The sequence below is a fragment of the Lupinus angustifolius genome, chromosome LG02 (genome assembly GCF_001865875.1).
Source record: "Lupinus angustifolius cultivar Tanjil chromosome LG02, LupAngTanjil_v1.0, whole genome shotgun sequence".
Taxonomy (NCBI): Eukaryota; Viridiplantae; Streptophyta; class Magnoliopsida; order Fabales; family Fabaceae; genus Lupinus; species Lupinus angustifolius.
This window is the reverse complement of record NC_032010.1, coordinates 21,746,162-21,771,710: the sequence shown is the minus strand read 5'-3', so window position 1 is coordinate 21,771,710 and position 25,549 is coordinate 21,746,162. Positions and strand designations below refer to the sequence as shown.

The 25,549-nt window shown below is 31.6% G+C and overlaps 1 protein-coding gene across 1 annotated transcript; it reads left to right on the top strand.

Moving 5' to 3' along the window:
- Positions 6,525-10,718, top strand: LOC109339369 (trans-cinnamate 4-monooxygenase). Its single transcript, XM_019576798.1, has 3 exons — positions 6,525-7,405; positions 8,218-8,351; positions 9,849-10,718. Exons 1-3 carry the CDS (start codon positions 6,621-6,623, stop codon positions 10,445-10,447), a joined length of 1,518 nt encoding a protein of 505 aa, XP_019432343.1. The 5' UTR covers positions 6,525-6,620; the 3' UTR covers positions 10,448-10,718.

The window sequence follows — 25,549 nt, the reverse complement described above, 5'->3', positions numbered from 1 at the left end:
ATGCATAGATAACATGTATGATATATGCATGAACATACGATTAACTAGATGATGCATCTCTTGAATATGGTAGTTCAATTATGATGGCTTAAGAGACTAGCATCTAGGTTCACCTAACCTATACTCACTTACTACGGCACACATCCCAGACTACTTAGGTTATAGACTCAATTTATCTCCTAGTCTAGATATGACCAAATGAGCATAAGGCATGTTGATTGTTGAGCCATCTTCAAGCTTTATTAGAACCTTGTCTTCATCAAAACATAGGCTAAGATATGCTAGTGCCTATTCTTGACACTTTGCACTTTCATCATTGACTACACATTTTCTCACTAAACTTGAAAACAAACAACATACGTAACTAAAACACATAACAATTACTCCTACACCCTAAACATACAATCTAAACAGTTATCCTAAACAATCCTACACATGCATCCTAAACATGGATCCTAAGCATTCATCATAAATTACAAAACAGAAATAAAAAAACATGTCATTATCTCATTACCCTATTTAATAAAAAATGGTGAGCGGTTGTCGTACTGCCTCTTCTTTTATTTAAAATGGGTAAAGTGATGTAGGACAAAGTTGTACCTCCCTCCTTAACCTTATCAATTGACAATTTGAGTCCTATTTTGTTATCATGTTAGTAAGAAAGCGGTGAGCGGCTATCGTATTGCCTCTTCTTTCTCGCTAATATGGATAAGACGATATAAGTCAAACCTTATCGGAGTATCCTATTTAATTAAAAGCGGTGAGTGGTTGTCGTACTGCCTCTTCTTTTTTTTTATGAGGGTAAAACGATATGAGGTGAACTTTATCGTCCTCTTTAACTCTATCTACTTACAATTGTCTCACAAATTTTCAAACCACTTTTCATTAACTAAAATCAGTTAACACACAAGCATTTTCTACCCAAGAACTATGTAATCTTGATTTCACTATTGCACACATGGATACGTAGGAGCAGGATGGACTCTTGTCAGATACAAAAAATATAAATAAAAAAACAAAAACATTTTTTGTAAATAATAAATTGATTTAACAAGCTTTAGGGTATATCTAGTTTCGTGCGATTATTGTGGGTACCGTTTGATAAAGGGCGGACAGAGTGCTAGTATCTTCCCCGATCCGTAACCGACTCCCAAGTCCAGAGTTCTAGTTCGAAGGCCAACTATCCAATAATTGGGCATCAAAAAGGTTTTCTACATTTTGACTGCAAATCAATCGCGTGACCAGTGCTCGGTCGAAAATCGGGACGTGATACTTGCACTACCTCAGTTTAGTTATTCTGCGCTGTAAGAAAACCATACTGATAAATAATACAAATTACATAATCTATTACTTTTGTTTATTGTGCCTTCAACTTTATCTACTGTGATTCCCTTACAAAGTGATTTATTCAAGCTTCATGATTTTTTTGTAGACATACAAAGAGGTACTTTTGGAGAATGCTTTGATTAGCCGTTATGTGGTTAATTTGGCTTATGGAGAATGATTTAATATTCTTTGGAAAGAAGGTTATATATGTATAAGAGATCAAAGTATCTCCTAGTATAAAGAGATAAGTAATCTCCTCTAGTCACTAAAATCATGTCATGTGTTCTATTTAATCATTTTCTATAAAAATATTTGTAAAACTAAATAAAATAGTACACATGTCATATTTATATTTATATTGGCTGTAGGAGATAAGTTATCTTCTAATATAAGGAAATATTGTATTCTCAATGTATAATTAATTTAATTCAAATTAGATCTTGATTTTTTAATATTGGTCCAAAGTCAATTGATTTTGCACAATATACCCTTAGTCATATATTTTAACTCTATTTAAACACTAATCTTATGTATTTAGGTTAGCACCCATCCTGCTATGTTAAGACAACGTCAAAAAAAATGTTCTGTTCTGCTAGCGGTTGGTGATGATGGCTAACTATACCTGTAGCAAATTCGTAGTAAAAAAAAATTAAACACTAATTATGTGAGTGATTCTCTCTACCTATGTCCATGTATAATAAAGATGTGACAGAACATGCTAAAAATGTTTATTATATAAGAATGGGTATAATATCTATAAATTATTAGTATAAAAATTATATACAATTAAGATATTATCTGTTATTTATTTATATTACTATAAAAATTAAATTTGAATGAAAAAATAGTATAATAATATTATGAAAATATCTTAAACAATTGTTGCATATATATTTCTACAAAATATTCATTCTTTAAGAATTAGCTTATACATAATTAAAAAGAATATAAGAAATATTCTTATGATGGTAAGAACAAGCTAAAAATACACGGTTGCTCAGAACAGAACAATGGATACAGAAAACAAAACGCAAAAGGGCATGACACGTGTTTCTGAAGGCAGATGGGAAAAAACGTTTGAATATGAAGAACCAATGCATGCCATCAATCACTGAAATCCCTAGAGGGAACATATAAATCAAATGATTTAATAGGTATAATGTGTATTTTTTATGCTTACATAAAACTAATATAAATCAATATGTATGATATATTAATTGTATAAAAAACTTTATATTAACGATGGATAGATTTTAAACTATAAATCAAATTAGGAGAAGAATAAATCTGAACTGGCACTGGCACAGATAGGGACAAAATTTCACTAACAACATAAGGGTATTATATAAGGCAATTCATTTTCAAATATTCTTAAAAACAAAAAAGTTAATATAAATAAATTATGAGTGATATAATATAAATCTTTATACACATAATCTATATTACCGTCATAAAAACATTGGTTGAAGGGCAAATCCGAAGATGTGAATCAAAAGAAAGAAAACGTGTCAACAAGTAATACATTTGGAGCACGAATCTGAGGAGTGGGACAGTTGCATAAATCCAAGAAGATCGTATATCTTAAACTTTAAGAAAACATAATAACTGTAATTCCGAAAAGGTGCGTCAAGGGTTTGTATTCCGAAAAGACTTGATAGGATTAATTTCCGAAAACACATCAATTAGAAAGTGGAAGACGTGAGAAAAACTTGTGTCACGTGTAATATCTGTACAAGTACATTTATATTTTTTTTGGTAGTATTGTTTATGAATAAATTTTTAATGTTTTTATTAAAATTTTATTGTTTTTCCTTTATATAAATATGAAATCTTTCGTTTGAACCAAACTCAAGATTGAGGACACATCTCTTTCCTGACGGGCCCGAAGCCCAATAATTGGAAACTTGTTTTTTAACCAAATGCAGAAAAATAAACTTTTCTGTCCATGTCTTTTTCTCCTTTCCCATGCTTAACAAATTTACTTTTTTTTTTCTCACAATTTTTTCAAACATTTCTCTCAATGTAATATTTATATATTATTAATGTAAAAATTTATACATAAAATCAGAACATTATTTATTATTTATTTATATTGTATTTTTTAAAAGGTGGATCGTGGTAAAACAAGAATAATTAATGATACAATAACAATAATTAATGATACAATAACAGTATATTCAGTCTTCTCATTTTCTTCTCTTCTGAACAAACATAGGCGCTCTGATTTCACTTAAAAAGAACAATTGTAGATATAATTCATGTGCTCAAACACCATTCTCATTTCCAACAATAAGTGTTTTTTCTTAACAAAAAGTAGCATACACTAATACAAGTCTAGAATGTGCCAACATTGCTTCACAATACAAACTATAATAGATCGAGGCTCGCCTAAAGTCAGCTTACTTAAATTGTTTAAATTAATTAATTATAATAAATTCTTACATCAATGATCAATAATTATTCAACAATCTCGATATAAAAAATTATAGATTCATCAATTAATTACTCCTGTTAGATGCATCATACATGACTAGTTTGCACGTGCCAACTACCTTTTCTGTCCGACTACATGATTTTGCGTTATTTTTTAAAAACTCTGGGTTGTATAATAAATTTGAACAATTTTATTTTTGGACAAAAAATAGAAAATCATGTGTCCCATAAAATAAACAAGAAAAGTGGCAAAGAGAGAAACTATGAGACATTCATTTCAGTAAAATAAATCGTGCAAATTAATGATAAGTTGAAAGCATGGATAAAATTGTTATTTTACATTTGGATCTAAGACAACTTAATTCATGAATTTCATATTTTGAAAACCAAAGCTTGATAACTTTATGTATAATAACTATTTGTATCTCTTGCATAACTTTTAATCATTTTTATAATAACATTTTCTATTATTTTGTGTTGCCAAAGATATTATCTCACCGTGCAGATAAAAAATTAATCTATTTTAAAATATATAAATGTATATTTCAACAAGTGTCGTTGCTCCCGGAAAATATCATTTTGTATTTAGCAGAATTCTTGACTCTAATGGGAAGTAGTAAAAGATGAACCCTCTTTTAATTTAATAGTGAGAAAGTCCAAGTTGCAGTTACTCTTGGTAGCTATCCCCATTGGTTGGTGCACACCCTCAACAAATTTTAGGGAAGAAAAAATCAACGATCTACCCTCACAGCTCAGATTGAAAATGATGGCGGCGTATAATATATAAAGACAATTTTTTAGTTCGATGATGACGCGTTATAGATGGAATATCATAGGTAGTGGGCTTAATAGCATTTTTTTATTTAACTAAAGACTAGTAAAATTGTACTGGGGTGTGATGCTATTAATAAATATGAATTTTATAAATTAATTAACTTTTTAAACGCTTTAATATATTTTGAGTAAATTAAATTGTACTTATTTATATATGTATATATAGCACGAGACACGGAAATAACATGTCACGTGGACACGAGACAATTTTAAAAGTATAGGATACAGTACAACTAGTATTTATAAGTATGCGCTTGTCTGCCGACCCATTTTATGATATTAAGTATTAAATTTGTATTTTTTATTTTAGAGAATTAGAATGTTTTTAATTGGATGTACTTCACGTTATAATTTTTGTATTTATTATAATATTCAACTTAAAGTGAGATATTCAACTTAAAGTGAGATATATTAATTATACTTATCTAGGATTATATGGTTTTACTTTAGAAATACAAAATATTAATGGCAAAATAAGAAAATAGAATCATTGTGGTAGATATTTCAAGTTTTCCAACTTAAGTGAAATGTATTAATTATAGTTACGTAGGATTATATGGTTTTACTTTATAAATAAAAAATATTAAAGACAAAATAAGAAAATAGAATCATGATGATATTTATTTCAAGTTTTAACTTTATATATAATATAGATATAGATTATATATTGTTATCCAAAATTATATTTCATTAGAGAGATTCATTCATTTTCTCTTTTAGCTCAACTAATTAATGATTTTTTCTTTCCAATCAAATAATATATGAGTATTTTGGTAACAGAATTATTTAGCATACATAATACTTTAAAAATAATTAAAATTAAAACTTCAGAAGAGTTTGAAATAAATATAAAACCATAATCTATACAACATTTTGAAAGTAACCACGAGTAGTTATACATATATAAAACACTTATTTTCATCTTGTGTTTGTAAAATGTAGTCAGGAGTGTCGAAAAATGTCTCACACGGATAGGAATAAAATTAAGTAGAATAAAATAACACGAGTATGAATTGTTAGAAATAATTTGATAAAAATATATATCATTTTATCTTAGTAATTTACACCTTCGTCTATTACCTTAATACGTATGTTAATCACTTGTACAAGGATTTTAGAAAAGTTTATATAGGAAAGAAGTTGAAAGACGTGGTTTGAAAATACAAATGTAATGATCACGATACGAGGATGGCCATAACAAATGTAGATGTGGTATTGGGGGATGATAAGGTGAGAATGATGAGTTGGTGGCTTTAGATTTTGTTGAGTGGAGAAAATGATGTCGATAGTATCAATAATCAGTCAGACACATCTCTTCATTGATGAAGATGAAAGTTTTGTAAAAGAACAAAAAAAAAATTAAAAGATAATAATATTTAAATTGTTTAATTTGTATTGAGATTATATTACTATTGCTTTAAAAATATATGGAAAATCATAATTTCTCACTTCATTAATGGAAAGGATATGGTTCTACAAATAATGTTTGTGGAGATAGAGGAGCATGGTGCATATTTAATTATTTAGGCAATTGTAAATCTTAAGGTGAAGGCTTGATGATTAAAATAACTTCAATTACCTATATTAGTATAATTATATGGAATTGATACCTTAAGAAAATTCATACAAGGAAGCATAGACAATATTAAACAAAACCTTTTTATCTAAAGCTGTATTTTAAAATATATATATCTTTAACATTTACCCTAAGAACAAACATTATATAACCCAATATTAAATCGTAGACCATCCACCAACCCCTCCTCACCTACTACAACAAAAAATGCCATCACATGCGTCACTCATCTATGTCAAAGTGAACATCATATAACACCATTATAATTTCTTTCTATCACTTGCTTAACCTCAACACATAGCCACAACTTTCACCTAACACACCAACTGTTTCATTACATTAACTAACTCATCTATAAATACCCACACACCCACCACTTCATTTTTCACAACCCAAACCAAAACTAAAAAGAAAAATTAAAACTTTTCCCATCCACCACTTACCACACACCATGGATCTTCTCCTATTGGAGAAAACCTTAATTGGTCTCTTCATCGCCGTCATTGTTGCCATTGTCGTATCTAAGTTTCGGGGGAAGCGCTTTAAACTTCCCCCGGGGCCTATCCCTGTTCCTATTTTCGGCAATTGGCTACAAGTCGGCGATGACTTGAACCACCGTAATCTAACTGATTTAGCCAAGAAATTCGGCGAAATCTTCCTCCTCCGAATGGGACAGCGCAACCTCGTCGTTATTTCATCACCTGAACTTGCCAAAGAGGTTCTCCACACCCAAGGGGTGGAATTTGGATCCCGAACACGCAACGTAGTCTTCGACATCTTCACCGGAAAAGGACAAGACATGGTGTTCACCGTTTACGGCGAGCACTGGAGGAAGATGAGGAGGATCATGACGGTGCCGTTTTTCACAAACAAGGTTGTCCAACAGTACCGTTTCGGGTGGGAGGACGAGGCAGCGCGTGTGGTTGACGATGTTAAGCGCAACCCTGAGGCGGCGGTGAGTGGGATCGTGTTACGGAGGAGGTTGCAATTGATGATGTACAATAACATGTACAGGATTATGTTTGATACAAGGTTTGAGAGTGAAGAGGATCCATTGTTCATGAAGCTTAAGGCTTTGAATGGTGAAAGGAGTCGTTTGGCTCAGAGTTTTGAATATAACTATGGTGATTTTATTCCAATCTTGAGACCCTTCTTGAGAGGGTACTTGAAGATTTGCAAAGAGGTTAAGGAAAGAAGGTTGCAGCTCTTCAAGGATTATTTTGTTGAGGAGAGGAAGTAAGTATCTATCTATTTCTCATTAATAAGTCAAAACCATCTCTAATATTCCGGAGATAAATATTAAAAAAAATAAAGAGAAAATAATACGTTAATCCTTTATTTATAATGAGATGATAGTTTTTTTTTACTATAAAAACAAAAGAAAAAAACAATAACTACTCTTGTAGGAAGAAAATCCTTGATCCTGTCTCTCAAAGTGACAATTGTAACTTTCCTTTTTTCTTTTTATTTTGTTTTCCTTTTCATTGCGTTTTTAGGAGTTATGGATTTCCTCACTTGTCTAATTTCAAGATTTCATGCTCGGATATATTCCAGTTAGTTGAGTTATGGTAAATTGATAATTAGGTAGTCACAAGTCACAATATGATTATAGGATAACATGGGATAGTATTTCATTTTAACGACTATTTAATTACTTTTATTATACAAGATTAGGAAATTATGTTTGTAGTGCAAAAAATTGTATTTTTTTATAGTTTTTCTTCTTTATTTTCATTCTAGTTACAGATAGGAAAATTAAGGATTTTTTGTCTGGACTTAAAATTAATCATCTTAACTTGATTTCAAAAAGGAATAGTACTAGTGGTCCCTTGTCTATACAATTTTAGTTACTTTAAAAAATACATCTCACATTTTAATTATTCATTTTAACAAAATCTAATGGTTTAGATTTATTCACTAATTCAAGTCATTTGATTTAAGCTTTTTAACTTATTCTTAGAATAGGTATATCTTCTCCATAATATTTTTGCTAGATTCTTATGTAAATGTTGTGTTCATAGCTAATAATTAAATGGGGATTAAAACAGGAAACTTGAAAGCACAAAAAGCATGGATAATGAAGGACTAAAATGTGCTATTGATCACATTTTGGATGCTCAAAAAAAAGGGGAGATCAACGAAGACAACGTCCTTTACATTGTTGAAAACATTAACGTTGCAGGTAAATTTTTACCCATTGATTTTTGCTTCGTTAATAACTTTGTAGATATTGATTTTAAAGAGGCATTCAGAGTTTTCCATTTAAGTTGACTCGCATATTAATTTAATAATTTGTACCCATGTTTACAACTTATATTTGGGATTTTGAATAGAGTATTTATTAAATACGTATAGAAATACCTTCATAAAAAAAGTATTGAATACAGAGCCCTGTGATTATATAATAATATGTTTTTCTGTCTGAAATCAAATTTGTTATTTTATAGGATTTTATTAAAAAAAACGCCATTGATGTTATTTTCAAATATATTTTTTATTTATGGAAAATACCAAATATTGAGGTGAATGAAGGAACACAACAGTATTAGCTAACGTTGTTGTCCAACTTTATTGAACGGTGAGAAGAGGAACACGTAGTATATGATTTAGTCGGTAATGAATAAGGGGTTAGGTGGATGCTTCAATCGTACTTTACTCATCCAACGCCATGATGTTAATTGAACTATTTTATTTGGGATTCATTCACTCGTGACTTAAAGTAGTTGGTTTAAATATTAGGACTTTTCTTTATCTTCCATGTTTTAATTCTCGTAGTAGGTAATGATAGCTACCAAATTTTGTTGGGGGCCAATCACCCCAAAACTGCACTTTGTATCTTTATCATTTTGGTTTACTCTAGATCAGAAGTTTAGATAAAGATCAAAACAAAAAGAGTAATTTTTAAGTTTTTCTATCTTATGGTTCTTAAAAAAAAGTGAAAAACCTAAATTGATTTCAAAATTTTATATACTGGTTAAATTAGTCAATTTTAGCATATTTTATAACAGAGACAAATTTGACTATAAAATTATTAATTGGATATACATTTGAAATTTTTGGATCATATTTATTTTTAAATTTATAAGAGACCAAACTAACAAAGTTGAAAACGGAAAGAAATTAATAATTAAGAAAGAAAAATAAATAATGGGGTCTCGAAACTTCTCTTGGTAAGGGTAGGTGCCTATAGGAAATAAAAGGCATGGTGTGGTTAAGGTGGAGAGTTACATTAATAGTAGCACAATTTCAATAGTTAAAATCATATTTTTATTTTTTAATTTACTTATTTATTTGTTTCATTATATCTCTTTCATTTTATAACATCACATAACAACAGAAGGATACACTTTATGGTGTCACATTCAGTGCCCAACCAAAAGTGGTACAAAGTACAAACAAAGCTTTGCTAGAAGTGGAAATTTTACATGTACTCTATTTTCTTGAAAGTGGGATGGTATCTCATGTTGAACAATGAATTTTTACACAAGTTATTTAACTTATGATCGGAAGCTTTTAAATTAAATTCTAAAAATAATTTCTTCACTTTATAGAATAAACTTCTATACATCTATCCTCCACATACTAGAAATACAGTCTACTATGCCGTTTTTTATATTATTTGATTTCATCATTTTCTGATTTACTTTCCTAATGTACAAACTAATTATTTTTGGAACAGCAATTGAAACAACTCTATGGTCAATTGAATGGGGAATTGCTGAGCTTGTGAACCACCCACAAATCCAAAACAAGCTAAGAGAAGAGATCAACAAAGTTCTAGGACCAGGGAACCAAGTAACTGAGCCAGATATCCAAAAGCTACCATACCTTCAAGCAGTGATTAAAGAAACACTTCGTCTTAGAATGGCTATTCCACTTCTTGTCCCACACATGAATCTTCATGATGCCAAGCTTGGAAGCTTTGATATTCCTGCAGAGAGCAAAATATTGGTCAATGCATGGTGGCTAGCTAATGACCCTGCTCATTGGAAAAAACCTGAAGAGTTTAGGCCTGAAAGGTTCTTGGAAGAAGAGTCTAAAGTAGAGGCTAATGGGAATGATTTTAGGTACCTCCCTTTTGGTGTTGGTAGAAGAAGTTGCCCCGGAATTATTCTAGCAATTCCTATACTTGGAATCACTTTAGGACGTTTGGTCCAAAATTTTGAGCTTTTACCTCCTCCTGGACAATCCAAACTTGATACTACTGAAAAAGGAGGGCAATTTAGTTTGCATATACTTAAACATTCTACTATTGTGGCAAAACCAATCTTATCTTGATAATATGTATACAAGTTCACTTTGTTTCTGTTTTTTCCTTTGTGTAATTTGTCAATGTTGGACTGCTTGAAAAATGGGGTGTACTAATAATTTCATGTGTATTGACCTAAAAGTGGGTAGGTAATATCTTTGTGTACTTGACCCATTGTAAATCAGTGAACTTTAGGTGATGGATTTGAGATGATTTTGGAATAATGATTATACACTTTTCTGTCAATAAGATTCTGTTTTATACGATTTGATGAATTATCTGTATATATGTATTCACATTCTCTATTCTCAAAGTTGTGTACCACAAGTGGGTTGGAGTAGGTAATAACAAAAGAAGGCATGTGATCCATATACCACGAGTGGGTAGATAATAACAGAGGAAGGGTGCGATTTATATAAAATATGAATTATGAAATATATTTGTGAAATTCTAGACTTAAATATAAACAACAATAAAGATAGTCAACAAATATCATTATATAATAAGATCTTTTATATCAAAAATATCAAGAAGAATATAGATATATTAATGGTGGCTTACATAATATATCTATTTGAGAATATGGTGAATAATCTCCGGATATTCTTACTCTTGTATACACCAAACTTCATTTCATAGTAAAACATGTAGACTATTGGATCTTCCGATTATAGACTACCTTAACTTTTGTTTCTTTTTTAATAGGATGAAGAAAATGTTTTATTTTTTCCTTTTCCACTTCTACAATCAGGGATTGTAACCCATTATTTATAAGAAGTGCATATTTTTTTTTTATGAAGAGTGATGTCATTTGATTTCACTCTCTTTCATAAACAATAATAATACTTCATTTTCTTCCATCATAAACATAGAAATAAACATAGAAATAAAATAATTTTCATAACAACTATGATTATTATCATAAATTTATTTGAATTTCATCTCTTTAATTTAACCAATAAAAATAATGATTTTCAACCCATCTAAACATTAATGTTTGACTCAGTTTCTTATACCAAACTCTTTTAACCCAACTATTGGAACAAGGATGTTAACCCATACTCATATTCTTCTGATTAATATTTTTTATTATTTTCTGATTATAACAATTATGTTTTTCATTTTGCAAGCTTTGCACTGATCGTATTTAGATAGAGATATCAATACGTAATGTACAAGATTAGGAGATATGATCATATGGACATTGAATTTCGAACAATCAGGCTCATAATGATGAATGCATTATTTATGTAGTCGCTCATGCTAGCTATCTAATCTTGAAAGTTAAGTGTCCGTGTCTAGGATGGAGATCATCTCTTCCATAGGATGTTTCACTTCATGTTCCAAACTAATTAGAGTACTTTATTTTATTATTTTTTGCTATTAAAATTCTTATTTTACCCATATATTAATATATAATTGACTTGAGACAGTAAATGAAATATTATTGGGGGACAAGTGGTCGTCATCCGTGCCTCTCTTGGTTTATAAGGTCTTACGTCCACTAACTTTGTACCCACTTTACTGGGCTCGTTATTATTTCGATGTTATCATCTCTTTTAGTGGGTCAAAAAATGTCAATTTTGTTCTCCAAAATTAAAAATTTAAAGTTTAAGAATGTAAATAGAAATAGCTATCTCAAAAACTAGGTAATAACAAATTAAATCAATCTAAATAAATCTGTTTATATATCACCTTTAAATTTAATTTTAAAATAATAACAACCTAATTAAAACTAAACAAATTTGTTTATATTGATTTATTTTGTTATTACCATATTACTAACCATCAAAAATAGTAAGTGGACTAGTTTGAAGAACATTTGAGATTTTAATTTTTTTAAAGACCAAATGGTTATAAATCTTTAGAAACCGAAATGAGTCTTACTCAAAAAGAAAAAAAAATTCATTGTCTTTTGATTAAAGCGGTGTGGTTTATTAAAAGTATGATTCCAAATTTTTTTAAAGGCTAAAGGGTTATAAATCTTTAGAAACCGAAATGAGTCTTACTCAAAAAGAAAAATCCATTCATTTGTCTTTTGATTAAAGCGGTGTCGTTTATTAAAAGTATTTTTTTTGTTATTTACCTTGTTTTATGTTTCTTTCTCTCCAAAACTAATTTTTCTTCCTCTTCCAACTCATTATTTTCATGAGTCTTTACTAATTTTTGTTATTTGTCTTAATGACATTAAACTTAAAATCAGACTCATCAAAGTTCATCCATTCAAAAGTGTGGTATATTTCCCACTACGTGGCCTTCACATGCAAAGATTATGTGATAACTACGGTATGTCTACCTAGTCTATATGAATAAAGGCATAGGCAAACCACATATATACGTTACCTTTATGATGTGCAATTTTTAAATATATATAATTCATACGTAACATTTCTTACGTGTACGTAAGTGAGATCACACATGTGCTTTTATGAGTTTGATTGTAGTTTTCTTATGCATTTTGGATACGAATTGAGATCTTCTTCTTCATTTTTCTGTCCAATCCATTGCCATCAATAAGATTTAAATAAAACAAATCATATTGATGAAATAAGTAAATGAATGTGAATGAATACCTTCTTCTTTATAATTTGAATACTCAAGACTCCTCTTTATATAGGGAGTAAAAAGAATGATTAACTAACATAACAAACTCTTAACTACCTAAAACCCATTAATAAAGTACATGTCAAAATGTGAAGCCTAATGATAAACATGTGCAAAATAACTATGCTGCATAATATCCCTAAACTACCATTGGCCAAGTTGGTTAAACAATGGCATAATGAATTCCTATGAGAAACAATTCTGGTTCAGAATACGCCAAAGACTATGCACAAACTAGTGCATGAGGCTTGATCACAGTCGAGGAATGATGCAGGAGTTCTGGTGCACTTGGTCCACACATCTGATGCATCTGGTGCAATTCTGGTGCACTTGGTCCACACATATCTGATGCATCTGGTGCACAAGTCTGGTGCATCTGATGTAGGAAATCTGGTGCAGTTGGTGCGTAATCTGATGCACAGAACTGGAGCATATGGTGCATAAGGCTGATGCATCTGGTGCATGGCTCTCGGTCAGCTAGTCCTGCATCCTGACCCAGCATGACAATAATTGATCTAAAACATATATTTCCCTGGAACAACATAAAGCTATAGTTTAGATAATACGTACAATACGCCCCCTCCCCCCTAAAGCCGGAGAATAGATATTAATGATCCCCGGCTTGGGTAAGAGATGATAAAAAGGAGTAGGTTCAAGAGGTTTGGTAAGAATATCAGTTGTTTGATCTGCCGAGGGTACATGAAGGAGATGATAGAGCTTTTTCTGCAAATACTCCCTTGCAACATGACAATCAATCTCAATGTGCTTTGCTCTTTCATAGAAGACTGCATTAGCTGCTATGTACCTGGCAGAATCATTATCACAATATAACATGGTTGGTTCCTTATAAGGAACTTTAAAATCTCTCAAGAGATAAGTTAGCCATTGTACCTCACATGAGGTAGAAGCTAAGGCACGATATTCTGCCTCAGAGGAAGATCGAGAAACAATGTTTTGTTTCTTTGCTTTCCAAGAAATAAGGGAGTTGCCAAGAAACATACAATAACCTGAAATAGACCTTCTAGTATCAAGGCATGAAGCCCAATCCGAATCACTAAAACCCTTAATTTGAATGATGGAATCAGTATGATAAAATAAGCCCTGGTCAGGGCTATGTTTGATGTACCTAAGGACTCTAGTTAGAGTTTGGTGATGTTTGATTGTAGGATTGCTCATGAATTGGCTAAGTTGTTGAGTGGCAAAAGTCAAGTCAGGTATTGTATTGGTTAATTACAACAATCTTCCAACCAATTGTCTATACATAACAGGGTTATGGTAGAGAATACTATCATCTTGATGTAAGTGTGCATTCTTAACCAAGGGGGTGAGGACATGTTTAGAATGTAGGAAACCAGTGTCAGAGAGTAAATCAAGAGCATATTTTCTCTGACAAAGAGTAATGCCTTGGTGAGACCTAGCCACTTCAAGCCCAAGGAAATATTTCAAAGTTCATAAGTCTTTGATTTTAAAAACAGAGTCAAGGTGTAGCTTAACAGAATCAATCTCAGATTGATCATTCCCTGCTAAGATGAGATCATCTACATAGATGAGTAAAGCTGTGAATTTGCAATGGTTACTTTTGGTGAATAGAGAGTGATCATGTGAGGATTGCTTGTATCCTAAGAAACTTAGGGAATTCGATAGTTTGTTATTGATCTATTTTTAATTCCTTGCGATGATATGTTATTTCGGGTGGTACAAAACGGCTTGGTACGGGACCTGTACTCTCGATTATTTCCAATTAGGATGTTGGATGGATATTGGTGTAAGGTGGATGATCATGACATATCATGCATACATTACCATTGTGGAAGTAAATTCCCACATGTGAGTTACAAGTATGTTGTATTCCTATGTTTATGTATGTGATCTGATTATGAGTATAATGTTGATTATATTATTTGATATATTGGTAATGTTGAAATAAATGGTAAGTTATGAATTTCTTCATGATGTTGTTGATAAATGATGAATTATATGTTTAAATATATTTTATGTCCGAGTGTAATATTCTGAGTAAGTCCACGCCGTCAATGAATTTATGTTCATTAGATGTCTTACTCTCTCTATTTCTCTTCTTTTCTATTGCTTGCTTTTCGGACGTGTGTTCGTCAGATAGACAGCTTTGCTCAGATTTGGAGCTACCCGTCCGTGATGTTCCAGGAGGGGGCATGAGGAATTTAGGAGAGGCAGTACCCTAGTCTTGGAGCGAGCCACTATGAGTTGCTTATCATTTTGGGACTTTTGAAAACAAGGACGGCTTCAATTTGTTCATGTCTTTGTTTAGTGTCTGTTGGCGATGATTAGTATTTTCGCCATTTCTTTTTAGATTTTGTATATGTTAGTGGCGATGTAGTTTCCGCCTTTGTTGATTTAGTTTGTATGAACTAAAGATGACTTAACCGTTTATATGCATTGTGTTATTCAGGAAATTGTGAATCAGGTTAAGTTATCATTCGATAACGATAAGTTGATTTTCCGCAATTGAGTTACTTAAAGTGATGTCCCGGAAAAGGAAGGTTTTAAAAAAAAAAGGAAACAATTTTAAACAATCTCTTTATTCAAAAAAAAAAAATTACCCATTTTTCCGCAATGTTTTTGAGAAGTATTTTTCGGGGCGTTACAAATAGGATTTAGATCAAGAAAGGGAAAAGGTTCAGTGGTATGTATGTGGTCAGAGTTGGAGGGTATAGACCTGCTCTGGTATGGGAATACATGTTCAAGGAAAATCACATTTCTAGACACAAAAATTTCTCTAGTCTTTAAATCAAACCATATGAACCCTTTTGTCCCTGATTTGTATCCTAAAAATAAAGATTTTCCAGCCCTGGGATCAAGTTTTGTCCTATGGCTTGTAAGAGTAGAGGTAAAGGCTAAGATGCCAAATACTCTAAGATCATTAAGGCAGGGTATGTCACCAACCAACATTTCAAATGGGGTTTTCTGTTTGAGAATAGGGGTAGGCAATCTACATATAAGAAAAACTGCATGTTTAGCAACATAACCCCAAAATTCTCTAGGAATGTGGGGCTGGAACATGAGGCACCTAGTGATGTTTAGAATATGCCTATGCTTTCTTTCAACAATAGCATTATGTTGAGGTGTCTCATTGCAAGATGTTTGATGGATGATACCAAGGGTCTGATAAAGCTTAGGCATTAGGAATTCTTGCCCATTATAAGTCCTGATAGTTTTAATTTTCTTGCCATATTGCACATTAGCTAAGGTGATGAAGTTCTGAATAAGAGTTTTAGCTTCAGTTTTACTAGCCATAAGGTATATCCAAGTGAATCTTGTGAAGTCATCTACTATGGTTAGGAAATACCTCTTGCCATGTATGGTAGGAGTCTGAAGGCTATGGTAGGAGTCCCAAGGGCCCCCCCATATATCCATATGCACTAACTCAAAAGCATGTTTAGTTAAAGAAGAACTTAAATAAAAGGCAATCTAGCTTGCTTACCAATGTGGTAGTAATCACACACTTTATTTGAGTCAGCATTCACATAAGGAAAAGATTTGGCAATATATCTCAAAACAATATATGAAGGATGACCTAATCTAAAATGCCAAAGATCAAAAAAATTAGTGGTGCAAGATTCTAAACAGTTGATATTACATGGTTCTTTACAATCTTGTTTATCATTTCTTGTGAGGATGTAGAGGTTGTTATGGACTTTAGCATGACCAATCATCCTCAAGGAAGTCATATCCTGAATAAGATAATAACACTTGTCAAAAGTGAGCTTGCATGGATTTGATTCAGTAAGTTTTTGTATAGAAATTATGTTGTACTTAAAATCAGGAATGTACAAGACATTGTAAAGAGTCAATTCTTGTGTGAGCTTAATGGTTCCTTTTTGTCTTGCAATGATGCTCATGTTATTAGGCAACTTAATAATAATAGGTCTAATGACAATGTAAAGAGTAAATTGAGCAAGGCAGTTAGTAACATGATCAGATGCACCACTGTCAAGGATCCATGTTTGATTATAAGGGTGTGTACCTGATAGGATAGGTCCTTCTGCATCTGAATTGTGACTCATTTGATTTATAGTATGCTCATGAATAATGCTGAGTTGAAGAGAGTCTTCCCTTTGTTCCTTTGTATATGCTTTGTCTTTTCCAATAAGATCCTCTTCATTGGTTATTATGCTATTGATTGTTCCATCCATGTTCTGCGTTCTTGATCTGAATTTGAAGTTGGGAGGGAATCCATGCTTGAAGTAGCATGTCGCTGTAGTGTGCCGTTCCTTGCTGCAGAAGGTACAAACCTTGTTGTTGTTACCAGTTTGTGTGAATTCTTTTCTAGTTGTGCTGATATTTTCAAATTTTCTAGGTGGATTTCTGTTATTGTATTCTCTTCCACTCGTTTTGTTGACTTGTGGCCTCCAAGATGTGTTAGAATTGAAATTGTTGACAGTGGATTTTGGATTTTCTCCACGTATATTTCCTTCTTGTTGAAGGATCATTGAGAAAGCCTTGTTGATTGAGGGCAACGGGTCCATGAGCAAGATTTGTGCTCTTACTGAGTTATATTGATCCCCCAATCCTTTAAGGAAGCATATCACATACTCTGCATCCATGTGCCTTCTGATTGGTTTGAGAAAAATGCTTGAACGTATGCATTGAATAGTGCACACACAACTTGGTATAGACCTTAGTGAGTCCAATTCATCCCATAAAGTCTTTAAGTCTGTATGAAAGCTGAATACACTCATATCTCCTTGTTTCATGGAGTGTATTTCTTATAAAATATCAGATGTTCTAAAGTGATCACCTTTTGAGAAGCGTTCCTTGAGATCTTCCCATAGTTCTTGTGCTGAATCCATGTACATAGTACTCTGAGCAATTTGTTGTGTAACGGATCTTGTGATCCAAGAAAACACCATAGTGTTACATCTTTCCCAAGCATCAAAGTTGGGGTCAGATTCTTGTGGCATGGTTATGAATCCATTGACAAATTTGAATTTGTTTTTGGATTTGAGTGTCTTACTCATGGATCTGCTCCATGAGTGGTAATTCCCTCCATCTAAGGGAGGTGTAACCAAGATCATTCCTGGATTTTCACCTGGATGGAGGTAGTAGGGATTGGCTGGATTTTGTATGAGGTCTGCTGTAGGAGCCTCTTGGTGCGTTGTATTTGATTGAGCTTGCATTCTTCTTGAATTTGTAGAAGTCGTGAATGAGTGAAATGAGTCTTAGAAGGTAAGAGGATGGATATGAATTATGCAGCAGAGCTCTCATATAGAGAGCTCTGATACCATAAAACAAATCATATTGATGAAATGAGTGCATGAATGTGAATGAATACCTTCTTTTTTATTGATTAATTTGAATACACAAGACTCCTCTTTATATAGGGACTAAAGAGAATGATTAACTAACATAACAAACTCTTAACAACCCAAAACCCATTAATAAAGCACATGTCAAAATGTAAAGCCTAATGATAAATATGTGCAAAATAATTCTGCTGCATAATATCCCTAAACTACCCTTGGCCAAGTTGGTTAAACAATGGCATAATGAATTCCTATGAGAAACAATTATGGTTCACAATACGCCAAAGACTATGCACAAACTGGTGCATGAGGCTTGATCACATCCAAGGAATGATGCAGGAATTCTGGTGCACTTGGTCCACACATCGTATACATCTGGTGCAATTATGGTGCACTTGGTCCACACATATCTGATGTATCTGGTGCACAAGTCTGGTGCATCTGATGCAGGAAATCTGGTGTAGCTGGTGCGTGATCTGATGCACAGAAGTGGAGCATCTGGTGCATAAGGCTGATGCATCTGGTGCATGGCTCTCGGTCAGCTAGTCCTGCATCCTGACCCAACATGAGAATAATTGATCTAAAACATATATTTCTCTGGAACAACATAAGGCTATAGTTTAGATAATATGTTCAATATTAAAGTTAACAATATTACATTATTACATAGCAATATTTAATTGATTGAGAATAAAAATATATAATTCTTATGGTATAGATGATCTATGTTCTTTAGATACAAGGGATGAGGATTGATATTACAATATGTCACAAGATCTTGGGGATAAAGTTTATCATCCTCATTTATTTGACAGAATTGATATTGGGAAATGATCCTCTCCAGTAATGATAGGTAAGTTGTCACTTTTATACTTGCATATAAAAAATACTTAATTATTTAATTTTTAATTCAAATATATATTTTTAACTAATCACAAAAAGATAACATGTAGAATGATATACTTCTTAGGACAAAAAAAGATGTAGTCTCTCATTAGTGAATGATCACATATTTAATACTCATAATAATGCAATGGTCAATTGGGTTCATCATATGATTTGACTTCATCACATAGTTGGATGATTTGAAGATTAGTAAGAGTGAAATGGTTACTATTGTTTTAAAAACAAAGGAGTTTATACACATTACACCTTTAGTGAAGCACAAGCCTTAAGCGAAGAAGCGTAGTAAGAAGAATATTTTTTTCGTTGAGCACTTAATTAATATACTATATGAATCCTACAACCATGACAAGTATGTAAACTTGGAATATGTCTACTAAGCATTTTTAATGTATTTTTCCTTTCGATTTTTATTTAAACATTTTTAAAATAATATATATTTGTTTGTTTACCTTCATAAAATAATTTAAATTAATTATTAAACACAACTCATTTTACTCAAAACAAATATAAAAAACAAAGTCACTAATATTTTGATGTAAAATTGATTTAGTTAGAACTGTTAAATCAACATAACATTAGTTTTTACGCATAGAAATTAACAATATAATATCACGTCAAACTCTTTGATGATGTAACATCAGTGTTTAACAACATAACAATTACAATTATGAATTAATAATATAACATTAAATTTACATAATATTACAATTATATATATATATATATATATATATAATATATTTGGGAAGGAATATCAGATCTAGGTACTCATAAGTCTTAGTATTGAGTATTTCATTATCTAAACATATCTAACAACATATCTCAAAATCTCTGATCTTAATCACCCAATAATCCTAAATATAAATCCAAACTTAACTCATTATGAGTATTATATGCATGTATCCACCAATCTAATTACTCATTATTATCTCTAGCTAGTTATCACTAAGAAAATTTAACCTGTGAATTTGGACTCTACAACATGATCATTTTTTAGGTTATTTTTTTTACCAAGTATTTCTCACATTTTTTGTAAGGAATTAATCTCTTTTGGGGTTCATGGCTGTCTCTCCCAATATGTGTCACTCCTATGAGTCAAACAATCAACATTGAGGATTCAATAAGGTCTTACACCACTAGACCAATGTCTTGTTGATATCTTTTACATTATTTAAATTAATGATCAATTGTTATATTTTTAACGTAATATTACTTTAAGATAAAAATGTATCTTACGACGTAAGACTCTCTTGTCTCTTCTTTTCATTTCTTAAACATGTAGTAACATGCACACAATATAAAAACCAGGATATAAATATATATTTCAAAGGATTCAAGTATATGATTAGTTGGAAACAAAGAACTGGATGAGAAAAGAGAAAAGTGATGAGAGTGGAGTTGGAAAACCAGGGTCCGACGTTATGAATGTGAACTGAAACTAAAATAAAATAGGAAGAGACTAAAGAGGACCCGTAACTGTATTATATATAACCATTGGTGTTTGTAAATATTTATTAAAGATAAATAAGCTATATTGGCTCACTTACCATGTTAAAATGGTATAATCGTGTATGAATCTTTATAAAATAAGAAAGAAAGAATGAAAAATCATTCATTGAACTAATGAATTAAATCTTGAATGGATAATATTCTCATTATTGAATTGAATTAAAAAGTGAGTCAATATTGTTTATTTATACAAAAGAAATGAAAAGAAAAGAAAGTTTGTAAAACAAGTAACTAACACAAACCTAACTAACTAATTACTAACTTCCTAACTGACTATCATCTTCTAAATATATCATATAATATATCTTTAATAATATTGTAATGCTAATCATATCTCATGTCTCGTCACTCTCGTGCATATTGCATAACAATGAAATACTGCATGCAATTCTCTTTTCTCTCAAGCAACTTGTTCATCCTGACAAATAGGTCAACGAAAATTTGCTATATATAAATAAAAAAAATTTAAACATTCATTATTATTATTATTTTGATTCTTATCATTGACACATGAGAATATATGATACATGATTTTGGAACAGCATCGGTTGGTTCGGCCCTAACTCTTATACCTCATCACCTAAATGTCAATTTTGTAGTTTAAGTGTGTGCATGCTTGCAGTGCATATGTTTGATTTCTATTACCATGGTGAAGTGTTGAAGCTTAAAGCATCTCCCCAACAAATAGTTATTTGCGTTATTTTATAATTTATTATAACTTCACATGAAATAAGAACAATATATTTTTTCTCATAATAACAACCATCATTTTTATTATTATTTAGGTTCCACAATATCTATATTTTTCCCATGATATCTAGCTCTCTCCTCACTTTCTCTTGGCAAAAAACAACTAATCATTGCTCTTATTTAAGAACAAAAATCAGAAAATAAGAATGATACAATAGAGAACATAATAAGAATATTATTATTTCGTTAATAATCACCTTAAAAACAACCATTGTGTTACTCATGTACATCAAAATTTATCTAATCCATTACTCTGGACTTTTATCTGCTCTTTAGATTTGTGTTTTTTTGTTTGAGTTTTGGGTTTCTCTGTATTTTTGCAGTGCTTGGATACGGGCCTACATGGAGGGAGACATTAATTTATAATCTTTGAATTTATTTGAAATGGAGTCTCAAGTTTGCATGAATGTTCGTGCCTAGGCATTTGTTTGAACGTGAATGGAAGAAGGATTGGCCTCTAGAATTTGGTGGATTTGCCCCTCTCTGCAACCATTGTGGGTAATTTTATTTTCCTTGTTAAATTCCATGGATTCTCCATTTCTAGCAGTGATTTAAGAAAAGGATGATAAATCATAGTTTTGACTTGAGTCTTGCTCAACATTCTCTTCAACTGATTTCATTTCACTGATATGTCATAAGTAGATCTTGATCACTAAGGTTGAAATGTTATATCACTATAGAAATACTCTCATTAAGATGACAAGTGATATATATGATATTAAATTATTAATAATATTAGATAAGTTTATCTATTAAACTATATCGTAATCGAGGAGCCTCCAAGCAGTACGAAATTCCATTGTTATTAGAATATGGAAAAAGTAGAAAATCACAAATGTGAAATCAGGTTTAGAATCAAAATCTTTTGGTAATACTTTTATGGTTTTTTACTTATAAAGTCAACATTGTTTAGTTGAGACTTTAGAGTTAAATAAAGTGAACATTATCAATTTTCAACTTTTCATAGCTACACATGCACAAGAATCTCGATCTTCTCCGATACCAGAAAATTTAGTACTAGATGAGATCATAACATGTATTATTTAAAAACTTCCAATGACTTAAATTTTAAATTATTTTTAATTAATATTTTTTAATCAAATTAATATGGACTTCATATTCTTGTATTTGACTTTCCCTTATAAGAGAGGATCCCAACTTCATCTAGAAATGGACTTGTCATCTCCCATTAGTGCTATTTAATTAGCACTTCACATCTCAAAACATAATTGGTCAAAAACATTTGATCACAAGGGCAATACTTCTTGAATCTCACTCTAATTGGTTAGAATAAATTGTCATTTTTGTTAGTAAATCAGAAGTAACTATAGTGCAATGTTCCCAATACATCAATTAAATAGCAAAAAATAAATATAAAAAAGACAACGAAAATTGTTAAGAATTTAGTGGTTGTCATCTTTTTCAATATTTGAGGGTCCTATTTGACATATTAATCAAATATAATTATCATCACTAAATATCAATGTGTTAGAAAATAAAATTAATTGATATAAAAAAGTTACACTAAGCTTATTTATTTTTACCAAAAGATTATAACAGTTGTTCACTTATTAGGCAAATTCATTTTAATGGTTGCACCTTGACCGAAAAATTATGGTCTTGGTACACCTTTTTGAAAAATTACAAAAGCATTGTAGTTTTACTAGAATCGGTTATGTGACTGCCGATTTTTGTTTTGTTTTCTTTCTTATATAACTCGGTTGCCCAAAAGGAAGGTTATTTTTTTATTCCTACTCCCCCAAAATCGACAATGAGAGAGAGTATTTCATAATTTTTTTTTCTCTCCCTCTAAATCGGCAATAGGGGAGAAGTATGTTATTTTTTGTTTTTTTTCTCTCCCCCTAAATCGGTTATGGGGGAAGTTTATTTTCATTATATTTTTTATGTTTCCTACTATAATCGACTACACTATATGGGTTTTATGTATGTTTTTTTAAATATTCTCTAAGAATGGGCAACAATATAGGAGTTTTATATATGTTATTTGTTTGAATTTTTTTCGGCAAGCCCTAACTCTATATATACCCACAAACCTTACTATCTTTACACAAAAATTTCTCTACTCTCTAACAGATGAAGTTTCTTTCAAGTGAGGTTTCATTCACCTATTTTAGAGGTTAGTATATCATTCAATTACTATATTTTATCTCATTCTTCTAAGTTTATAATATTTAATCGTTACACATTATTGTTTTAAAACTATTAATTGTTAAATGTAGATGACCATTGTGAGAGATATTGTTAGTGATTTTAGTGGTGAAGAAAAGATTGAAATGTGTAGTGATGAGGAGGAGGTTCAATTTTATGATAGCTCATCTCGTAGTATGACATATACTACTCCATTATCATTTTCGACATACAACTGATTTAACGGATATTAATGATAATAATATATTTATTGACATGCAATTTGAATCTGAGGAAGCCAAAAAAATGCAATTAGAGAATTTCATATCAAAAATTTGTTCGACTATGTTATTACAGAGTCTAGACCGGACATATACGTTGACAAATGTAAACAATTTGGTGCAGGATGTGAGTGGCAAATTCGCGCTTCTTATAACGTTAAGCGCGATTATTTGGAGATTAGGAAAATTAGTGGAACATGTAACACCCCAGTTCTGACATGTGACCTCCCAAGCCCATGAATATACTGAGCGTGCCACCCATTAAGCTTAAATACTCTCTCCAGTATTTTATTCCCCTCCCAGGGGAGCTTTCCGCGACTCGAACTCGTAACCTCATAGATAAATAGTCACTATACCATTGAGTCGCTATCATTAAGCTAGTGACTATTTATGGTATAGTGACTATTTATCCCTGAGGTCACGGGTTCGAGTCACGGAAGGCACCCTTGTGAGGGGAATAAAACACTGCATGGAGTATTTAAGCTTAATGGTTGGCACGCTCAGTATATTCATGGGTCTGGGAGGTCACATGTTATAACTGGGGTGTTACAATAAAAAGGTGCCACCCATTAAGCTTAAATATCCCCTACGGTATTTTATTCCCCTCCTAGGGGAGCCTTCCGCGGCTCGAACCCGTGACCTCAGGGATAAATAGTCACTATACCATTGCAGGACGTATTTAAGCTTAATGGATGACACACCTAGACCTAGTATATTCATGGGCCTGTGAGGTCACATATCAGAACTGAGGTATTACAGAACACACACTTGTGTATCTATGTTAGTTTCCCAATATCATAGTAAATTAAATTCATCATTCATTTCATACCTTGTTGTTAATTTGGTATCTGCAAATCTGAGTATATCAGTTAAGGCACTAGTGAAGTAGGTTGTTAGTCGTTTTGGTTATACAGTCACGTATAGAATGGTGTGGACTGCAAAACAAAAGTCCTTGGCCAAAATTTATGGTGACTGAAAATGTTCATGTAATGAGTTACCACGTTGGATGAATGCTCTACAATATTTTTCTCTCGGGACAATTGTGAAATATGAAGCACATCACCAAATTGTAGATGGCATGAAAGACCCTAGTGGAATCATTTTGGATAGAATATTTTAGGCTTTCAAACCATGTGTTGAAGGGTTTACATATTGTAAACCAATCTTACAAGTGGATGAAACATTTTTGACTGAGAAATATACTGGAACATTGCTAATAGCAAGTTCAAAAGATGGAAACAAACATGTATTTTCAGTTGTCTTTACCATTGTTGAAGAAGAAACGAAAGAAGCTTGTGAATGATTCTTTTACAATCTTAAGACTTATGTTACCCCTCACCAAACCTATGTATCATATCAGATAGGGGGACAAGTTTATTAGCTGCACTCTGAAGTGAGTTGGCAGGATGTCTAGTGCAGAATCAGTTTATTGTAATCGTTATCTTGTTAGTAATTTCAATAAGGAATTCCGAGATTCTGATCTAAAAGTCAAAGTTGTAGAAATGGGTATGTGCTATTTATATTTTTGAAATTTAGAAATATTTTTATATTATGGATATTAATAGGTTTGTATTTATTTTTTAGGTTATGAGTTGATATGACCATGGTTCGAGCGAAAGTTGAATTTGTTGCATCAAAAAATCTAAGGCTG